Consider the following 17,788-nt stretch of genomic DNA (forward strand, 5'->3'; position numbering starts at 1 on the left):
TCTACCAGGACATTTTAGAGCACTTCATGCTTCCTTCAGCAGACTAGCTTTATGGAGATGCTGACTTCATTTTCCAGCAGGACTTGGCACCTGCCCACACTGCCAAAAGTACCAAAACCTGGTTCAATGACCATGGTATTACTGTGCTTGATTGGCCAGCAAACTCGCCTGACCTGAACCCCATAGAGAATCTATGGGGCATTGCCAAGAGAAAGATGAGAGACATGAGACCAAACAATGCAGAAGAGCTGAAGGCCGCTATTGAAGCATCTTGGTCTTCCATAACACCTCAGCAGTGCCACAGGCTGATAGCATCCATGCCATGCCGCATTGAGGCAGTAATTAATGCAAAAGGGTCCCAAACCAAGTACTGAGTACATATGCATGATTATACTTTTCAGAGGGCCGACATTTCTGTATTTAAAATCCTTTTTTTTATTGATTTCATGTAATATTCTAATTTTCTGAGATTCTGAATTTGGGGTTTTCATAAGCTGTAAGCCATAATCATCAAAATTATATCAAATAAAGGCTTGAAATATGCTTTGCTTGTAATGAGTCTATATAATATATTAGTTTCACCTTTTAAGTTGAATTACTGAAATTAATGAACTTTTGCACGATATTCTAATTTTTCGAGTTTCACCTGTATATTTCTTTTGCAATATTAGTGTTTAGATACTTAAATGATGTTGATGTTTGTAACTTACTGTACAGTTAATTAAATAAATTGTTATGTGTATATTGTGTCTTTATCTGTTTCTTTTGCAGCTTCTCTCCACAGAGTTCATCCCACACAGAGGGTAAAGACAGTTTGGTGGATGTTGAGAGTCTTTATCTACAGTTCAGTTTTGATGTTACGGCCACCTGCCCAGCGGATACATCTGACAGAGACATAGCATGCTCAGAAAAGCCGCAGTTCACTGTAATTCCATCTCTCAGAAGCAAACTGGAGCGGAGTCTTCTGTCCGTCACTGAGCAGCTCTTTAACTGCTACTCTCCTGATGTAAGTATTGTAGTATAGTATTGTAAGGTGTAGTAAAGTATAAGAATATCAAATGTGCTTTGGGGACGAAATGGGCACCAAAATTGTGGGAGTGGGGGAAATTAACATTACCCGTCGTTTTTAGATGTGGAAATCCTGTAACTGGTAGAGCAGGTAGCAATACCAAGGTCATTGGTTCTATTTCCAGGGAACACACAAACAGATCAAATATAAACAGCATCTGCCAAATGGGTAAATGTAATGTAAACGTAGGGCTGGGTGATATGGCCAAAATTGTTATCACGATAATCATTTTCATATGGTTCGATATCGATATTTATCACGATATACGCATTGCACTTTCTTTTTTTATTTCAAAGTTGATGGAAGAAAAGAAGAAAAAATTAATTCTAAACAGTCAAAATAGTCTGTATTTTGTAAAATATTTTTTATATTTCTTTAGATTCAGATACCCAAGTATGGGGCTTAGAAGCCCTTGTTACTATGGAATGATGCTGAATGTGTGTTCAGGGGCGTCCCGAGAGAAAATGTAGAAAACGTTTTTTTTTTTATTTAAAAAACATTTGTATATTTTCATTAAAGTGAGAGACTAGTCTACCAACTAGTAATTTTAGTCTTTCCTTCTCCAATCCAGACATCTTATTCATTTTCACAAAATTAGAACAGAAATCGATTTGTTTATTATTAAAGTCTCGTAACATGCGGATTAATAAAGATATATTTAGAAGGGAAAAACGTTTTGGTCAAAAAGGTGCTTTGAAACCACGTTAACTCATGCGGCGCTTCATGTCTACACACATGCAGGGAAAAGAGGCAACGGGACAGGGCAGATATTATGCATGTTTGGTGTTGGAGAACAATATTCAAGATTTCAGAGCAGAAAGATCAGAGCTGTTGTCCACATCACTGTTGTTCCGTCACGCTCTTCACTAGAGACGATGAGAGCGCGCAACCGTTGTCATGAAGATTTGCGGTGCGGATGGAATCAATCTGGTGTCCGACGTAACTTAATTGTTAGCAAGGCAGCTAGCATTAGCCAGTTCAACCAGTCTGACACTACGTTACCACTCACGCGTTGTGAGCGAAGCTGAGAGCGTTTTTAGTTCATTCCTATGAAAGCCGAGCATCATGCTCGCAAGGTGGATCGTAGGATTGTTAGCGGTGTGGAGCAAGCTCTCTCATAGCGCTGAGAGTGCCTTTGAGCTGATTTCGTCAGCCCCTGTTGAAAACGCAGCCTGAGAAAGCCGAACTGCTTGTGTTTTAGCGACACAGAGTAAATACCGAAAATTCTTCAAAATCTTATTGTGGATTTTCTTTATCGTGATGTATATCGATATCGGTTTATCGCCCAGCCCTAAATGTTTAGACACTTAACACTTTTGATTTAGTCAAAATTGGATTCTTCTACAGCATAGAAGGGGCAATCTTTGGGGAGTTAATGGAGGAAAGAGTTCAAGAAACCTCTTTGAAAACAGTCAGTTTTCTCCTATTTCCTGTATTGAAACATTTTTCGGCAGCCATCCAAGTGAAATTGATATTCATCACACGTTCTGAGCTTCATATGCGATAAATATGCTTCTCATCTAAGACACGCATTTGTGCCATACAATCAAAGCCTGGTTTTCATGCGAGTGTTGCGCAAAACGCGCAAACCACCATAAAACCACTCGTGCAAGGGATCCGCTCTGCTGGATTATTTCGACATGCACTAAAATAAAGGTTTTTCAAATACACGTCACCCTTACTAAAGTTGATCATGATTTTACAGAAGTAACAGTAACTGGTTTCAAATTAAATATGCTAATCTATTAGGTGGAATACATTTGTTTTTAATAAAACTGTGTCATATGTTCTTAAGGTTTCTAAATGTGTTTAGGTTACTATTTTTCATTAATAATTTTCTGAAAAATAAATATTTTCTTATTTTTTTTCATGAAAGAATTCAACAAGACTAGTTATATTTAGACTGTTTTCACGTTCCCGTAATATTCTGACCCATGACTGTGCTAGTAGACAATTTGTCTATGTATTGGAGGTCCAGAATTTAAACCTGTACTTGCTTATATATTTACTGTGCAATGCCATAAGCGTGTGTAAGACTATGGATGACTCCTCAGTTCTGTGGTTAAGGTCAATATAGCTAGTCTTTGAAAGTTTTTTTTTTTGTAAGACAGCATTTAAAGTAAAAAAATTATTTGTTGAATTCAAAAGGTTCCATGTGCTTCGATGGTGAAAAATAACTCTTATCCAATGTAGATATGAAAAGCAATTAAGTATGCAATTATGTTTTATAGTAATTAAATGCAATTATGCATAAACTTTGAGCATTTGAATGACCGTGCATCAGTTATCAACGAAGACCATTTTTTGACCAAGAAAAAACCATGTTATTTTTGCATTTCCATTTGGTGATGCTAGTGCTTTAGAAATTGCACACTTGCCCTTTAAAGAAAGGAGTGTGTTTTATGGACATACAAATCATGGTATCAAAATTGGTATTGAGAATGATCAAAATGTAACTGGTATTGCTATCTACTGTACTACTGAATTTTTGGAATCATCATTGCTTACATTAACTGCAGTTCATCTAAGGGTTTTGTGTCTAATGCCTTAACTCACTCAACAGAGTTCAAACACTCCTCACGAGTGTGTGTTGCACTGTGTGACTCTGCTGACTGGAGTTCTGGCTGCTTACGTGTGTATCGGGCCCCTCACAGAAGAACAGGCCTGCCACTCTCCACTCTTCCTAAAAGCCAAGGTGGGATTTGCTATAGAGCTTTTCAGGATGTAGTTCTAAAACCTGTAAGATATGTAGCATTTTCCAGCCATGGGTTCGTTCAGGAATTTCCAATGGGTTTTTAGAATAGTGTTTTTTGATTAATGTGTAAAACTAAATCTGTGGTTAACATAATTTAAGAGACTTTTATGTTTATGACTTTAGCATTTTTGAGGCGTCTGTGTGCTTTGAAAACTGCCACAAGTATGCTTGACTAATCGGACAACTGCTCAATTGTAAAAAAAACAAAAAAACATTTCGAAATAAAACACTTTCGAAATTCAAGCATGTATCATTTGTGAATTAGTCTTCTGGGTTGGCCTACAAATTGTCGTCATGACTGAACAGCTGCATTAATATTGACATCTGTTGATTTTCATCACTGTTGATCATGGTCTATGCTAATGTCCCAAGTTATGATGATTAGCAACTTTGAATTTTTTGGATATTGCTGAGAATTGTTATATTGTCTAATCTAAATATGCATGCATATGTCATATCCATCCCTTGCTTATTAATGTAACCCAAAATATTTTTGTCATTCTAGGCATTGATTCATGAATTTAGTCATTACATATCAACAGCAAAGAGCAAACTAGCTGACAGCGAAACAATCGCAACAATTCAATCTGTGATGCTGTTGTGCTCTGATAGTGTCTGCAGAAGAGATAAGGTAAGATATATCATACTATTTAAAGCTGAAGTATGTCATTTCTTTGTAATTGCAAAAATAAACAATGTTTTCAAAACAGCTTTCCAAATACGCCCCTTCTGTTGTTTGAACCATCAGATAGTCCCACCCACAACTCACGCTATTGGTTGAGTAACATTGTTGGGACGGGTCCAAGCGGGACGCTCTAAACTAACAGGAATTTTATTGTGCCACAGAGATAAACTGTTTACAGTTTTCGAGAAAATTAACTTCTGAAGGACTTTAGTTGTCTCTGTATATTAAGCTGGGTATTTTAACCCTGAAAAAGTGACATACTTCAGCTTTATTTAAGCGGTCACTATTATTTCTCTCCTAGTCATGGTCATGCTACTGTTGAGTCAGATTCTCTTATTATTCTTTCACCCTATGAATGAAAATGAATTTGAATCTGTTATCATTGAATCTTTTATCTGTAATATTACTTGTGGATTTCTAATCCAAAATACAGTTCTTTTTTTCAAGTGTACAAATTCAGCAAATGCAGATTCCCAGTTTTACTTCCGGTTCAGACACGTTTGATTGTCCCTCTAGTTATGTTTGTGTCTTACGAATATTTTGGAAAATATATAAATTGTACCAAAATAATCTAATCATACTGAATCAAGACCCAATGTCAGGTTTCATGATGCATTGCGTTGTTTAGAATTGTAATTGTTACATTTTGGGTGCTCAGGAAATCACCATTTCACAAGTGATGTCCAAAATAGTCAGAGTTTGTGGTGAAACTACTTGTCTTTTTAACTTTTGTTTTCTAGGAGGACAAAGTTTCCATCATCTCTGCCAATTTATTCATGAAGACATTACCTGTGAGGTTGCTTAATGACCTGTGTGACATATCTAAACATCTGGTGAGACCAACAAAAACAAATACCAGAATGTATTATGGCATTTCCATCAGTGTTCCATCACTGTACCATGGTCTTGAATTTGTATAGTATGTTTTAGCATACTATAATAATACACTGGGTTCCCACCTGAATTACAACCATTTATATTAAAATGTATTTTAAAATTGTGGTTTTCCAAGTCTGGAAAATCTTTAAAAGACATGTAAAAGTCATGGACATTTCTATCGTGAAGTAGTTTTGTATAATTGTATAATTGTTTTTAGGTAATGCTCAGCTCTAAAATATTTGATCAGCTAGAAATGTCTTTTTTTGAGTGCAATCGCTATAAAATTGGTAAAATTCCCTATTCGGTAATCACTGATGACTGGTAATGTCATTGAAATTCATTGGTAGAAAGGTGTGAGAATCCTGGATATAGCAGTGATTTCCTTGCAGGGATGTCTGGAATTAACTGAAGTACATAATTTTCTGTGTTTTTGCCATGCTAATACGTATGTCCCTTTGAGCTAAACCAAAATACTGGTATACTTGATTAAAAAGCAAAACTTTTGAAAGTGAATTTGGATTAGTTTATAAGTTGGATTAGTTTATAATGCTAATGTTAAGTAGAGAAAGTAAATAACATGGTTAAAGGGATAGTTCACCCAAAACTGAAAATTCTCTCATTATTTACTCACCCTCATGATATCCCGGGTGTGTATGACTTTCTAACTTCACCGGAACACATTTGAAGAAAAATATTACCATTCTAGCTCAGTAGGTCCTTAAAATGCAAGTGAACTGAGATTTCTGTTTGAAGATCCAAAAATCACAGACAGTCAGCATAAACATCATCGATACGACTCCAGCGGTTAAAATAAATATCTTCTAAAGAGATAGTCAATTTTGGTGTAAAAAAAAAATAATAATTCAATATTTAAGTACTTTATACTATATTCCAACGCGAGGGATTGGATCACAAGTGGGTGGAGTCCAAGCGGTCTCTCGTGTGACGTATTTGCTTGCCATGATACCAACCTAATCTCACGTTCTCCACTCGATTGAGACATCCTGGATAAGCACACAAACACACCATTTTGAGTAAAGATACAGATCTAAACCAAAACCAACGATGTTACTGTACTGCATTCCTTCTCGCTTGTAAACAGCACTGCTCTTCCGGCTTTGACACACATGTGTCAGTTCTCGCGTGTTTCAAATTACGTCACGTGTGTACCGCTCCTGACCGGAAGCATGATTTAGAGTTAAAAAAAAACTACTTACATTTTTATCTTTTTTGCACCAAAAGCAATCGTGTCGCTTTAGAAGGCATTCATTTAACAGCCGGTGTCATAAGAATGGCGTTTATGCTGAATGTCTGTATTTTTGGAGCTTCAAAAGAGTAATCTCCATTCATTTGCATTTTAAAGACCTACTGAGCTAAGATATTTGACTCATTTTCTTCAGATGACTTCTGGTGAAATAAGAAAGTCATACACACCTGGGATATCATGAGGGTAAGTAAATAATTAGAGAATTTTCATATTTGGTGAACTATCCCTTTAATGGTGTTGAAGACACAAATGTAATAAATGATCCTAAATATAATAAAATGTATTCCCAAATGTAATAATTTGGTCCTTAATAGGTACACAGGTCTGCTAAGCATTTTTAGCTGCTGCACCTCTACCAGTGCCTTCAGTTGTCTAGCTCTGCGTTCATCAGCCAAGGGCCACCCATCATAGATGTTTCGCCCCATTAATCCCAGAACATCTCCTGGTGGTGGGGCAGCAGTCAGGGACGTCTCCCTGCCACCCCTCACAGCTGGACACCGGATCCTTTTCGCTGCCTCTCATTCTTGCCTTCCCATCAAGACTTCCCACTTTTACTGATCAAAACATGCAGCCAGGGATTAATAAGATACCAGACTATGCCTACCACCTCTCCAATGCCCATCCATATACCAAAACCCCAACAGATTTAGTTGGAAAGGAACATGATTGGCGAGCCACGAGACTGTGTCAGCCGCCCTTCCAAAGCCTATCTCGGCATAGGCTTGCTCCCACACTCGATCCCTCTCCAGAAACCCCCTGATAAGGACAGAGTGCGTCAGCAGAAATCATTCCTCCCCACTCCCATATACTACCTCACATAACAAATGTTCCCTATTCCTACATTCTCACCTCTGCACACCCCACTTCTTGTCTGTCCTTCTTAACCATAGGACAATAGCTCCTTTTTTCAGATTTCCTTCAGAGAATTCTCCCAATGCCTTTCAATAGGTGCTGCATTGATGTTTTCATAAATCCTCGACACCCAACCTCTACAGGATATGGGGCAGTCCTTTTCCCTGCACTCGGCAGTGAGATCAGCATATTTAACTTTTACCTCTCATAGGCTACCTTCAGTCTTTCTTCTCATGGGACAGTAAGCTCAATCATTTCGACTTTTCTAGCTGATGCCGATCCCAACTGATTAAGTAGAGGCAAACCATGAGACTGCGTCAGCCACCTCTCCAACTTCTACCTTGGACATAATGGCGACCCCAGAAGGAAATTTCAGCTGTTTGCCAAGGTCAACCACTATTGTCCAATCACTTTTTATGTGCATTTCTTAATGTAATCCTTCCTCATGATCATGCAGCATGTTTTCATGAGCTGAATGGGAGGCTGAACAAAAAGTTAAAATGTGACAAGACTGGAGTCTTCGCAGTGGCATGCACAACGAGCCACGCGATAAGATGCGTGGATTGACTGTCTCTGAAGCAGAGGCTTGTCCTCCACCACCCGGATTGAGTTGAGTAACCACGTCACCTCGAGAACCTAGTAAGTTGTGGGAATTTGGCATTCCAAATTGGGAGAAAAGGGGATAAACATAAAAAAAATACTTCTAAATGACATTCACTGAATTACAAGGGGAAAAAAATATTTTTAATTTTAAATAGTTTTTTGTTATCAAGTGTTTTCGATCTAAATGATCTAAAAATCCTTAAAACAAGATACATTTACCTGAGAAACAACATATAATATATTTAGTTTAGCTTTCATAGAATGTATCTTGAATAAGCACAATGGTGAAGCTTCAATTCACACACACACACAGCTTCTCAGCCTGGCTCTCTCTCCCTTTAGGTGGACTGGGCCATATTTTATCTCCCCTGACTCTCACTGTGAACATGGAAATGGTAATTAGTCACAATTCATCTCAGGTGGATGTCCTTGCCCAGACAGGCACTTGACCACACCCTCACCTTCACATACCCCCACCGCCTGACTTAGGTCGGGAAACCATCCGGACTGCCCCCCTTTTTCTGGAGAGGAAGTCCGCAACAGCCATCTGTGCACCCGGTCTTTGGACCACTTCAAACTTAAATGCCTGTAGTGCCAGGTACCAACGGGTGATCCGGGCATTGGCATCCTTCATGCGGTAGAGCCATTGGAGCAGGGCATGGTCCGAAAATAGGGTGAATGCTCGTCCCAACAAATAGTAGCAGATAGTGAGGACTGCACACTTGATGGCCAGACACTCCTCTTTGGTGCTTTACTTCATCACTCTCATATAGATCTTCTGAATTCTGCTCATCGCAGAGACCTCAGAACTGCCCTCAGATGCTGCATATGCTGTTGCCAATCATTACTTCAAATAATGATATCATCCAAATAAGCAGCGGCATACGCAGCAGGGGCCCCAAACAAACCGAACGGAAGGGTCGCGAATTGGTGTAATCCAAACAGTGTGGAGAAGGCCATTTTCACATGGGGCATTACTTGAAATTACATAGAGGGAAATAACAATATCCCTTTGTCAAATTCAGTGTCGAATAAAAGCGAGCAGAGTCCAACCAATCAAGCAGTTCGTCAATAAGAGGCGTTGGATAAGCATCAAATTTCAACACCACGTTGACCTTTCTGTAATCCAAAGTTTCTGGGGAAACGGGATAGGTCGGAAAGTAGGAGGGAAGAGACCACAGAGAGAGCGAGAAAAGAAATAGAAATAGAAACCTTTATTTTCGTCACATATTATACATACATTTTTGCGTATATATACTGTGACATTTATTTGTTTTCACATATCCCATATCTCAGCCATGATACGGCACCCCTGGAGCAGATAGGGTCAAGGGCCTTGCTCAAGGGACCAACACTCCCCCATCTTGGCTTTGCTGGGGCTTGAATCCCTGAACTTCTGGTCAGTAACCCAGAGCCTCAATCGCTGAGCCACCACTCAGAGAGAGAGCACGGCGCGCCGGCCCCAGGGTATGCAGCTAAATGGTCCTCCGCCAAATGTATGGCTTCATCCAGCAATGCCGATCGGTGGCACTGGACCCACTCCACAGTTCCTTTCAGTAGTATGGAGACAAACTGTTCCAGTAGCATGAGATCGATGACACCCGACGTCACTGGGCTCCTCGGCCAGCACACACCACTGGCAGGCGTTGCAGAGCTTTTGAGCGAAGGCAAATGGGTGGCTGACTTCGCTCAGTGTCATGGAACGGAACGGCTGCCAACGCTCTTCTGTACTGTGGCTGACCCGCTGCAGGAGGTCTTTCTTTAACTCAGGGTACCTCAGAAGGTTATCAACCGGGAGTTGTTGGGCCACAAGTTGGGCCTCCCCAGTCAGCAGCGGTATGAGGTGGACTGCCCAATGCACCTACGGCCTTTCCATAGCTTGGGCCATGCACTCGAAGACCTCCAGAAAAGCCTCCGGGACATCTTGCTCCTCCATCTTCACCAGCATCACATGGAGGATCTCTGTTGCTGGGATCGTACCCTTTACCTTCATCAACAATAATAAAAGTTGATTCATTATTCTAACTTTCATTAGCTATCAAAAACTTGTGCATAAACATTATATCTATGTATATAGACTAATAAGTGCAAACACAAACTTAAACTACCATACCTCCCATATACTAGACACCCTTCTGGCAAATTTCTATACATTAAGGACCAAAAGTTATTACATTAAGGGCCTTTATTACATCTAGGACCACAAGTTATTACATTCAGAACTTTTATTATATTATGACTAATTATTACATTTGTGTCTTTCTACAATAGTCCCCAAAACTGAACATTTTCTAACATTTTGCTTTAAATGTGACAAACAGTTGAATGCTGGTCGACTAAACTAACATACAACAACAGCATGTTGTATGTAACATCATTTAAAATGAAAACCTCTCAACCAAGTGAGATGATATTGAGAATTTTAACTGACCTGCTTTTTATCTGATGCTGAATGAGACTCAACTAAAGCAAACCTGTTATATTTGCAGCTGAGTAGTTCAAGTAAAAAAGAGAGTGCGGTCATAGAGAATGAGCCGATGGATGAAGACCCGGAGGTGAGCAGAACCCAAACTGATAATTGTGAGGACATAGATCTGTTTGAAGATGGAGATGAGCCACATCACAGCACCTCCCGACCACACCAGTCCACTGAAGATACTGGTGATTCAAAGTTCAGCACAGGTGATGAGTTTCAGAGAGACAATTCTGAAAGCAAGAAGTGATTTAATGTTTTCCAGCAGGTGTGGTGATGACATAATTTAGTTTTTGTTTTGTGTTTGATCACAGGGGCCAAGTGTGCATTATCTGAGGAGCATTTAACCAAGCAAGACTTAGCCTTCCTGTCTGTGTTTGGTTTCCTGTCTCTTTGTGCCTCTTCAGAACTCAATGGGGGCTTCTCCTTCAAACCTTTGGACACACAACGCAAGCTGCTAAAACTACTGGACATCACAGACTTCTCACAACCACTGCACCTCAACATGGTGATTATGCCAAGATTAGTTTTTTCTACTCCATTTGTGAGCAACCTTTGAAATCCAGCTGTTTTGTGAATGTACTAACTCTTAAATGATTGAAGATGTCTTACCTTGTTGGAGTTAATCATTTCTCAAGGGGGTCATCCAAGACAGTGGAGTCACATAGTCATAGAGTCTTATCCACAATGCAGCTTACACTGGCCAATTTACCAATTAGCCTACTAAGCTAGCATAGCCTATGCCAGTGTTTCCCAACCACTGTGCCATGGCATACTAGTGTGCTGTGAAAGATTGACAGGTGTGCCGTGGAAAATTATCAGATTCCACAAAATAAATTGGGGCTCTGGACTGAGACAAAATTTCAACCATTTTTCCTAACAGTGTGATTAAACTTTGCAAGAGGTCGCGACTACAAAGTTGGCTGACTCTCTCTGATTGTGCTCTGTCGTGTTTTGTTCCGTATGAGAAATATAAAACGGCAAATGTTCTGAACGCGAAACAAATTTTCTTTCAGTTGGACCGTTGCAAAGTACTGGTGCGACCATTTGTAGAATATACACCTGTGCTGCCACTCTTAAATGTTAGTCTGGAGCCATGTAAATAAATAGATAAATAAAAAAATATTTGCTGTGGTATTGCAAGAACAAATCTAAAAATAAGAAAAGATGCGTATTTGTTATTTTATTCATTACCCAATTAGCACTCTTGCCACCTGTGATCTCATTATACACCGTACCTACGTCACTTGCATTTTTGCATAGCCGAATTTCAATTATTACGCGTAAACATGCAACTAAAATGGAGAGAAAACATGAAAGTTCTTGAAAGGAAAACTATCAACGATGGTTATTTGGGACAGTGGGATAGAGGTGTGCCATGAGATTTGTTTAATTGTAAAAAGTGTGCCGTGGCAGAAAAAAGTTTGGGAAACAATGCCTATGCAAATATCTCAATAAACTTGTAACTCACCTGAAAAAAATCATATGTAAATACATTTTCATTTGGCAAGCCAATAAAATGGTTGTGTGTTTTCAGCCCATTTTTACATATCGAACTGTCTTTTAGACGCAAAGTCCAAACTTAACGAAACTTTGAAAACTTTGACACAAAAACGTTTTGAGGAAGCATGCCTTTTTCATTTTTAGTTTGGCATTTTGCATGCTTTGTCTTTTATTCAAGTTCTTGCATATCCTTAAAATACTGAATGGACACATCAACTAAAATGACAGCTAGCAATTATCAGACAATCATCAGAAATTTTGTGAGAATTGACCATGAGGTGGCGCTTCAATAAGATAATTTAAATTTTTGCTAGAATGTGTTTCCTCAGAATCCTTAAGTTTCCCCAAATCAGTTAGTCAAGTTGATTTCCAATTCTACATGAAAACTTTGCTACCACATTGATTATTTTGAAAAACGTACTTTTTCGCACCCGTCCTTGGCTGTTTGTCTGATTTGCATGAAATTGTTATGTATAATCTAGTGATGTTGTGAGAAATTTTATTCAGTTAATTTAATCATTCAGAAAATAGGAGCCTACATGTTTTTAGATGTGCTCTATAATGACCAATTGGCCTGTATCTTGGGAGTGCAATGTCCTAATGTAATAAAACTTGGTACACATGGACAACTGGACATTTTGAGGGCACATACCAAATTTAATGAATTTACAACGCTAGGGGGTGCTATAACCTGTTGAAATACTGTGTCCACAGAATCTATTCTGTCAAATTTGGGTATTTTGGTCACATTCTCTTAACATGTGCTTGGAACCTGAAAATTGCTTCCTGCGGCTATATTTTGTTTTGTTTTTCCTACCATTCCATGTCCTCTCGGTCACAACAGTGACGAAAAGGCCACAAAAAAAAACCTTACAAAAATAATGAAATTCCATCAGTCAAACAGTAAGAATCTTGGCAAACTTTGAGAAAATGCAGATACCATGTCTTCTTTGGAAGCTATTAAAGCTGTTTAAAGCATACCTCTAATCCTTGAAGTTGTGTAGCAGCCAACCAGTCAGATTACAGTTTGCAATTTTGGAAAAGCTTTTTCCATTTTGGCTGTAGGCCTATACATCAGATGGCGGGCAATCCCTCTGAGACTAACAGAATAACAATATAATATCTGTTGCTATTCACCTTCATCATTGGTGTAAGACAGTGTATATAAAGTTGTTTTGTTTGTCTTCATTCTCTTTTTCTTGACTAGTATCTCTCTTTGCTAAAGAAACTTCCAGCAGAGGTCTCATCTCTTGCTCCTGAAGAATTTGATGCTCTTCTCAGGCCCTTGGCGTAAGGAAGCCTTCATATCTTATACATTCTTGAATTCTTATTGTATGTTTGTCAATTTTGATCCCATCAGTTTCTCAAAAAATTCAGTTTTGAACAAATGTTTTGAATTTTACTTTCCTTTCTTAATCCTTTTCTGTCTTCCTTTCAGAGATGTGTGCTCTCTGTATCGGCTTGATCAGGAGGTGTGTGCTGCTATCTTGTGCGCTCTACTGCCCTCTATCAGCTGCCTGGGCCGCATGCCACCTGCGAGCGAACAGGAGGATGAGATGGCACATATCAGAGGAGCTCTGCTCAAAGTCATGTCAGGATTCTGGTGAGAAACACATCTCCCAACTGAGGCCAACAAGAGTTTGTTCAAATACTTTCTCATATCCCAGTTTAATGTGCTGAGACAACTATAAGTAAACCATTTTTAGGCTGAGTTCCTGAAGAGTGTAAACATTGGTTCTAAAATGCTTTCAAAACATTACTCTATGTGTTTAAGCAGTCCAACATGCCAATTCTGTCTGTATGAATGGCATGAGTTTGGGGGTGGACTACCTGTTTGTCAATATCGTCGATCGATTTGGTCAGCTTAAAGATTCATCTTATTGTGCATGATTCATCAGTGCACAATATTTCAATCAAATAAATGTTTTGTCTTCATAATCATTATTCAGAAACGTTATTCATGATTGTTATTCAAAATGTAATACCACCATCTAAAAATGGAGCACCCACTTTTTATAATGCAGTGAATAGAGCGCAACAGTTTCTATCCACTTTTTCATCCGCCTTGGTTGCAGAAGTATATTTTCCAGAGGTGGGGACAAGTCACACATGGTCAAGTCCAAGCAAGTCTCAAGTCTTAACCATCAAGTCTCGAGTCAAGTCTCAAGTCGCAGTTCAGATAAATCAAGCAAGTCAAGTCAAGTCAAGGGTTCACCCTATGCAAGTCAAGTCAAGTCCTGATAAGTTTCAAGTAAAGTCAAGTCACACTACTAAAATAAATAGAGGTATATTTTTTCGATACATATTTATTTTTGCACAGAAAAGATGAACTTGTATACATATATTATGTATCTTATTTATTATACATTTGCTACATATTAATCATATGCATATCTGTGCTACATTAATATCTGAAAATAAAATAAAATTGTGTTGTTTACAGAAAACGTTCAGACATTAACATTACCTGTAAACATTAAAACAAATTTATTTTCAGTATGCACAAACATTCTTTACATTTTTAAAAATAATGTAATTTAAGGAAAATCAATTTGCAAAACCACATTTATCAATCAAATCAAATCAAATCACTTTATTGTCACACTACCATGTACACAAGTGCAACAGTAGGTGAAATTCTTGTGTGCAGTTCCGAGCAACATAGCAGTCATGACAGTGACGAGACATATACCAATTACAGTAAACAACATATTTACACAACACAATTTACAAATCAAATGTACACATACTTACACAACACAATAATTATATACAATGTACAGTAAACAATACACACAATATACAATACACAATATACAATAAGTGGGAGTATATGAAATATATATATATATATATATATATATATATATATATATATATATATATATATATATATATATGAAGTAGTATATTGAGGAGAATATGTTGACAGTCCAGTGTGAAATTATAGATCAATAAAGTGCAGTGCTAATTATTGATCGTGATAGATCAAGTGTTCAACAGTCTGACTGCTTGGGGAAAGAAGCTGTCATGTAGTCTGCTGGTGCTGGGTCCTTTATGTGACCAAGTGTAAATGGAATCGTTTTGATAAATCAGAATCAGCTATCCGATCTGAGAAAACGCATGAAGTGGCCAGGTGTAACGTTAAACATAGGGTTGCCAACCACAACAGTTTTCTGTAGCCTTGTGCTGAACTTATTCAATAGAATTAGACTTCTAGAATGTTCTTTCAAGTGCAAAAAATATATTTTTTTAATTTAGTAGTTTTTCTTATCATAGCCAACAAATGTCTTCGGAAACTCCTTTTCCTCGATTTACTGAAGCCTATATGTAAAACGCATTTGCAGCTGCACAGCCGTGTATATATCTATGCTGCATATATCTATGCCGTAATTGGGAAAAGATTTGGTCCTTACCACAAAAATATTTTTTAACGAATAAAGTAAAAGAAGTATCCTTCAAAATAATAAATAAATAAATACCCTGCTAAATATTTTATGATTAAATATAAAAGTAATATTGACACAAGATGCTCATTTTGCCAAGTTCACACTGAAACTGTTTATCATTTATTTTGGTCCTGTTTCTATACTAAACGACTATGGGAGAATATTGAAACTTTTATTAAAGACAATACTCAGCAAGATATATCAGTAACTTTTAAATACATTATTTTTGGATACTTTGATTCTGATCCCATTAAAAAAAAAACCTGCTTTGTAACTAATTAAATTTTTTTTATTGTCAAATTTTATATCCATAAATGTAAATTCACCAACAACAAACCAATCTTTATTGTTTTTTTTAAAGAGTTTGAAATGTACCTTAACACCATCTCGTCCTCAGTAAATAAGAAGGCGTTAAAAACATTTTTAATTTGTAATGACCTTAATTTATTTAGGCCTGCTCTAAGTGATGTATAACATATCTCACCCTCTTGACTTTTTTTTTTTTTTGTTTTTTTTTTTTTGTTTTTGTATCTTCTATTTTTCATTTATTGTTATTTTCTTCTTTGTTTTAGATGACACTGTACATATTGTTGTTATATTTGTACAGTTTTAATTACAATTTTGTTACAGAAGTGTATATTATGATTGTTATCTTTGTATTGTTTGTATGCATAAATAAAAAAAATAAAAAATATATATATATATATATATATATATATATATATATATATATATATATATATATATCTATGCCGTCTGGCTCGCTCATAGGCTGTGCTGCGGCAACTGCACAGCCAATGGCGCGAGCGCAGGTCAGAGCCCGCCAAGGGGCGCCAAGTCCCGAATTTTGCATTAAAGCAGGTCTTCGTTCATTCATAGTCTGTCTGACATATATATTAGAATAGAAGCTATGTGTCTGTCATGGATTTGCACTGAATTGATCCTCAAAAATACGGAACAAAGTGCGTTCCGTATCAGTTCAATACGGAACAAGACTTTTATGTGTCAAATACGGAACGATTCCGTATTATACGGAACGGTTGGCAACCCTAGTTAAACAGCCCCTTAGAAATGTTTAGGTGCGTGCTAGTGATCACATCGGCGCCTCCATGTTAGCCTGTCATGCAGTAAGGTTATGCGCAATGCTTTATAGTTTCCACACGCAGTCCACAAACTTGAAAATGCGCACATTTAATACATACATTATAACCTACATGTAATATTGAGCTGCCCGCTCATTTTAAGATGCCAATCAACATTAAAAAACTCAGGCTACGCCACTGTTATAATCAAATTCCCCAATAAGTTACATCTATTTAGACGTAACAGTATAATGATAATGCCATGGTCACATTTCTAATAAGAAAAAAACATAATATGCCATCAAGGCCAAATTATGACAAACAGAAAAGATTAATTCATAGTAATCGTTATAACGTAGATCTTAGTGAAACTGACTATAAAGAGATTACTTTCTTACCTTTCGTTGTGGTTCTTCTTGATATGTCGAACGAAATTTGACGTTGTGGTTGTCGGTGTCGGATATTACGTGCCTTGCATATTTTGCAACTGGCAAATCTTTTTTATAGGCACAGTCCAGTTCAAAGTCTGTATAGCCAAACGAGACAATTTGTGGAGCTCGACTACTGTCTGCCATGTTTGGCGCGGTTTGAATTGAGCAGCGTTAAAGGCACAGATGCCGATAGTGATGCTGACGTCACAATATATATATTTTTTAATTAATTGTATTGCTGTTTGTTTATTATAAGTTCAAGTCATTGTCGAGTCTTCCACTTCAAGTCAAGTCAAGTCTCAAGTAACTTGTTCTCAAGTCAAAGTCAAGTCAAGTCATTTTCGTACTTTAATCAAGCAAGTCACAAGTCCTGAAAATTGTGACTCGAGTCAGACTCGAGTCAAGTCATGTGACTCGAGTCCCCCACCTCTGATATTTTCTAGAATAAAAGGGTTCTAATCAAACCAACCAGCTCCAAGGTGAATTGTTACAAACTGATTTTATCAAACAATGTAAAACTGTTAATTAAAGCAAAAAAAGTGTTTGAAAATCAGACAAAAAGACAGAGGTACAAGACTGTGCCCTTAACGTCTTTAATTATTAATTTAACTACAATCACAAGAAACACATCGATTGATGATATTTAAAATGAAGGAAACATTTTTATTTAAAGTTGTTGATAATAAGTATAGAAACAATATATTCTAATTTAATTGCAATTATGTGGATATATTCAAATA

The 17,788-nt window shown here is 37.5% G+C and overlaps 1 protein-coding gene across 1 annotated transcript in view; it reads left to right on the plus strand.

Moving 5' to 3' along the window:
* Positions 1–17,788, plus strand: part of atm (ATM serine/threonine kinase) — a 117,069-nt gene that overhangs the window by 28,445 nt on the left and 70,836 nt on the right. The window contains exons 13-20 of the mRNA XM_052110090.1: positions 772–1,006; positions 3,633–3,764; positions 4,330–4,455; positions 5,250–5,342; positions 10,600–10,792; positions 10,898–11,091; positions 13,294–13,376; positions 13,525–13,689. Of these exons, the coding sequence (XP_051966050.1) occupies positions 772–1,006; positions 3,633–3,764; positions 4,330–4,455; positions 5,250–5,342; positions 10,600–10,792; positions 10,898–11,091; positions 13,294–13,376; positions 13,525–13,689 (1,221 nt within the window). The remainder of the gene's footprint in view (positions 1–771; positions 1,007–3,632; positions 3,765–4,329; positions 4,456–5,249; positions 5,343–10,599; positions 10,793–10,897; positions 11,092–13,293; positions 13,377–13,524; positions 13,690–17,788) is intronic.

Source organism: Xyrauchen texanus, chromosome 38 (genome assembly GCF_025860055.1).
Source record: "Xyrauchen texanus isolate HMW12.3.18 chromosome 38, RBS_HiC_50CHRs, whole genome shotgun sequence".
NCBI lineage: Eukaryota > Metazoa > Chordata > Actinopteri > Cypriniformes > Catostomidae > Xyrauchen > Xyrauchen texanus.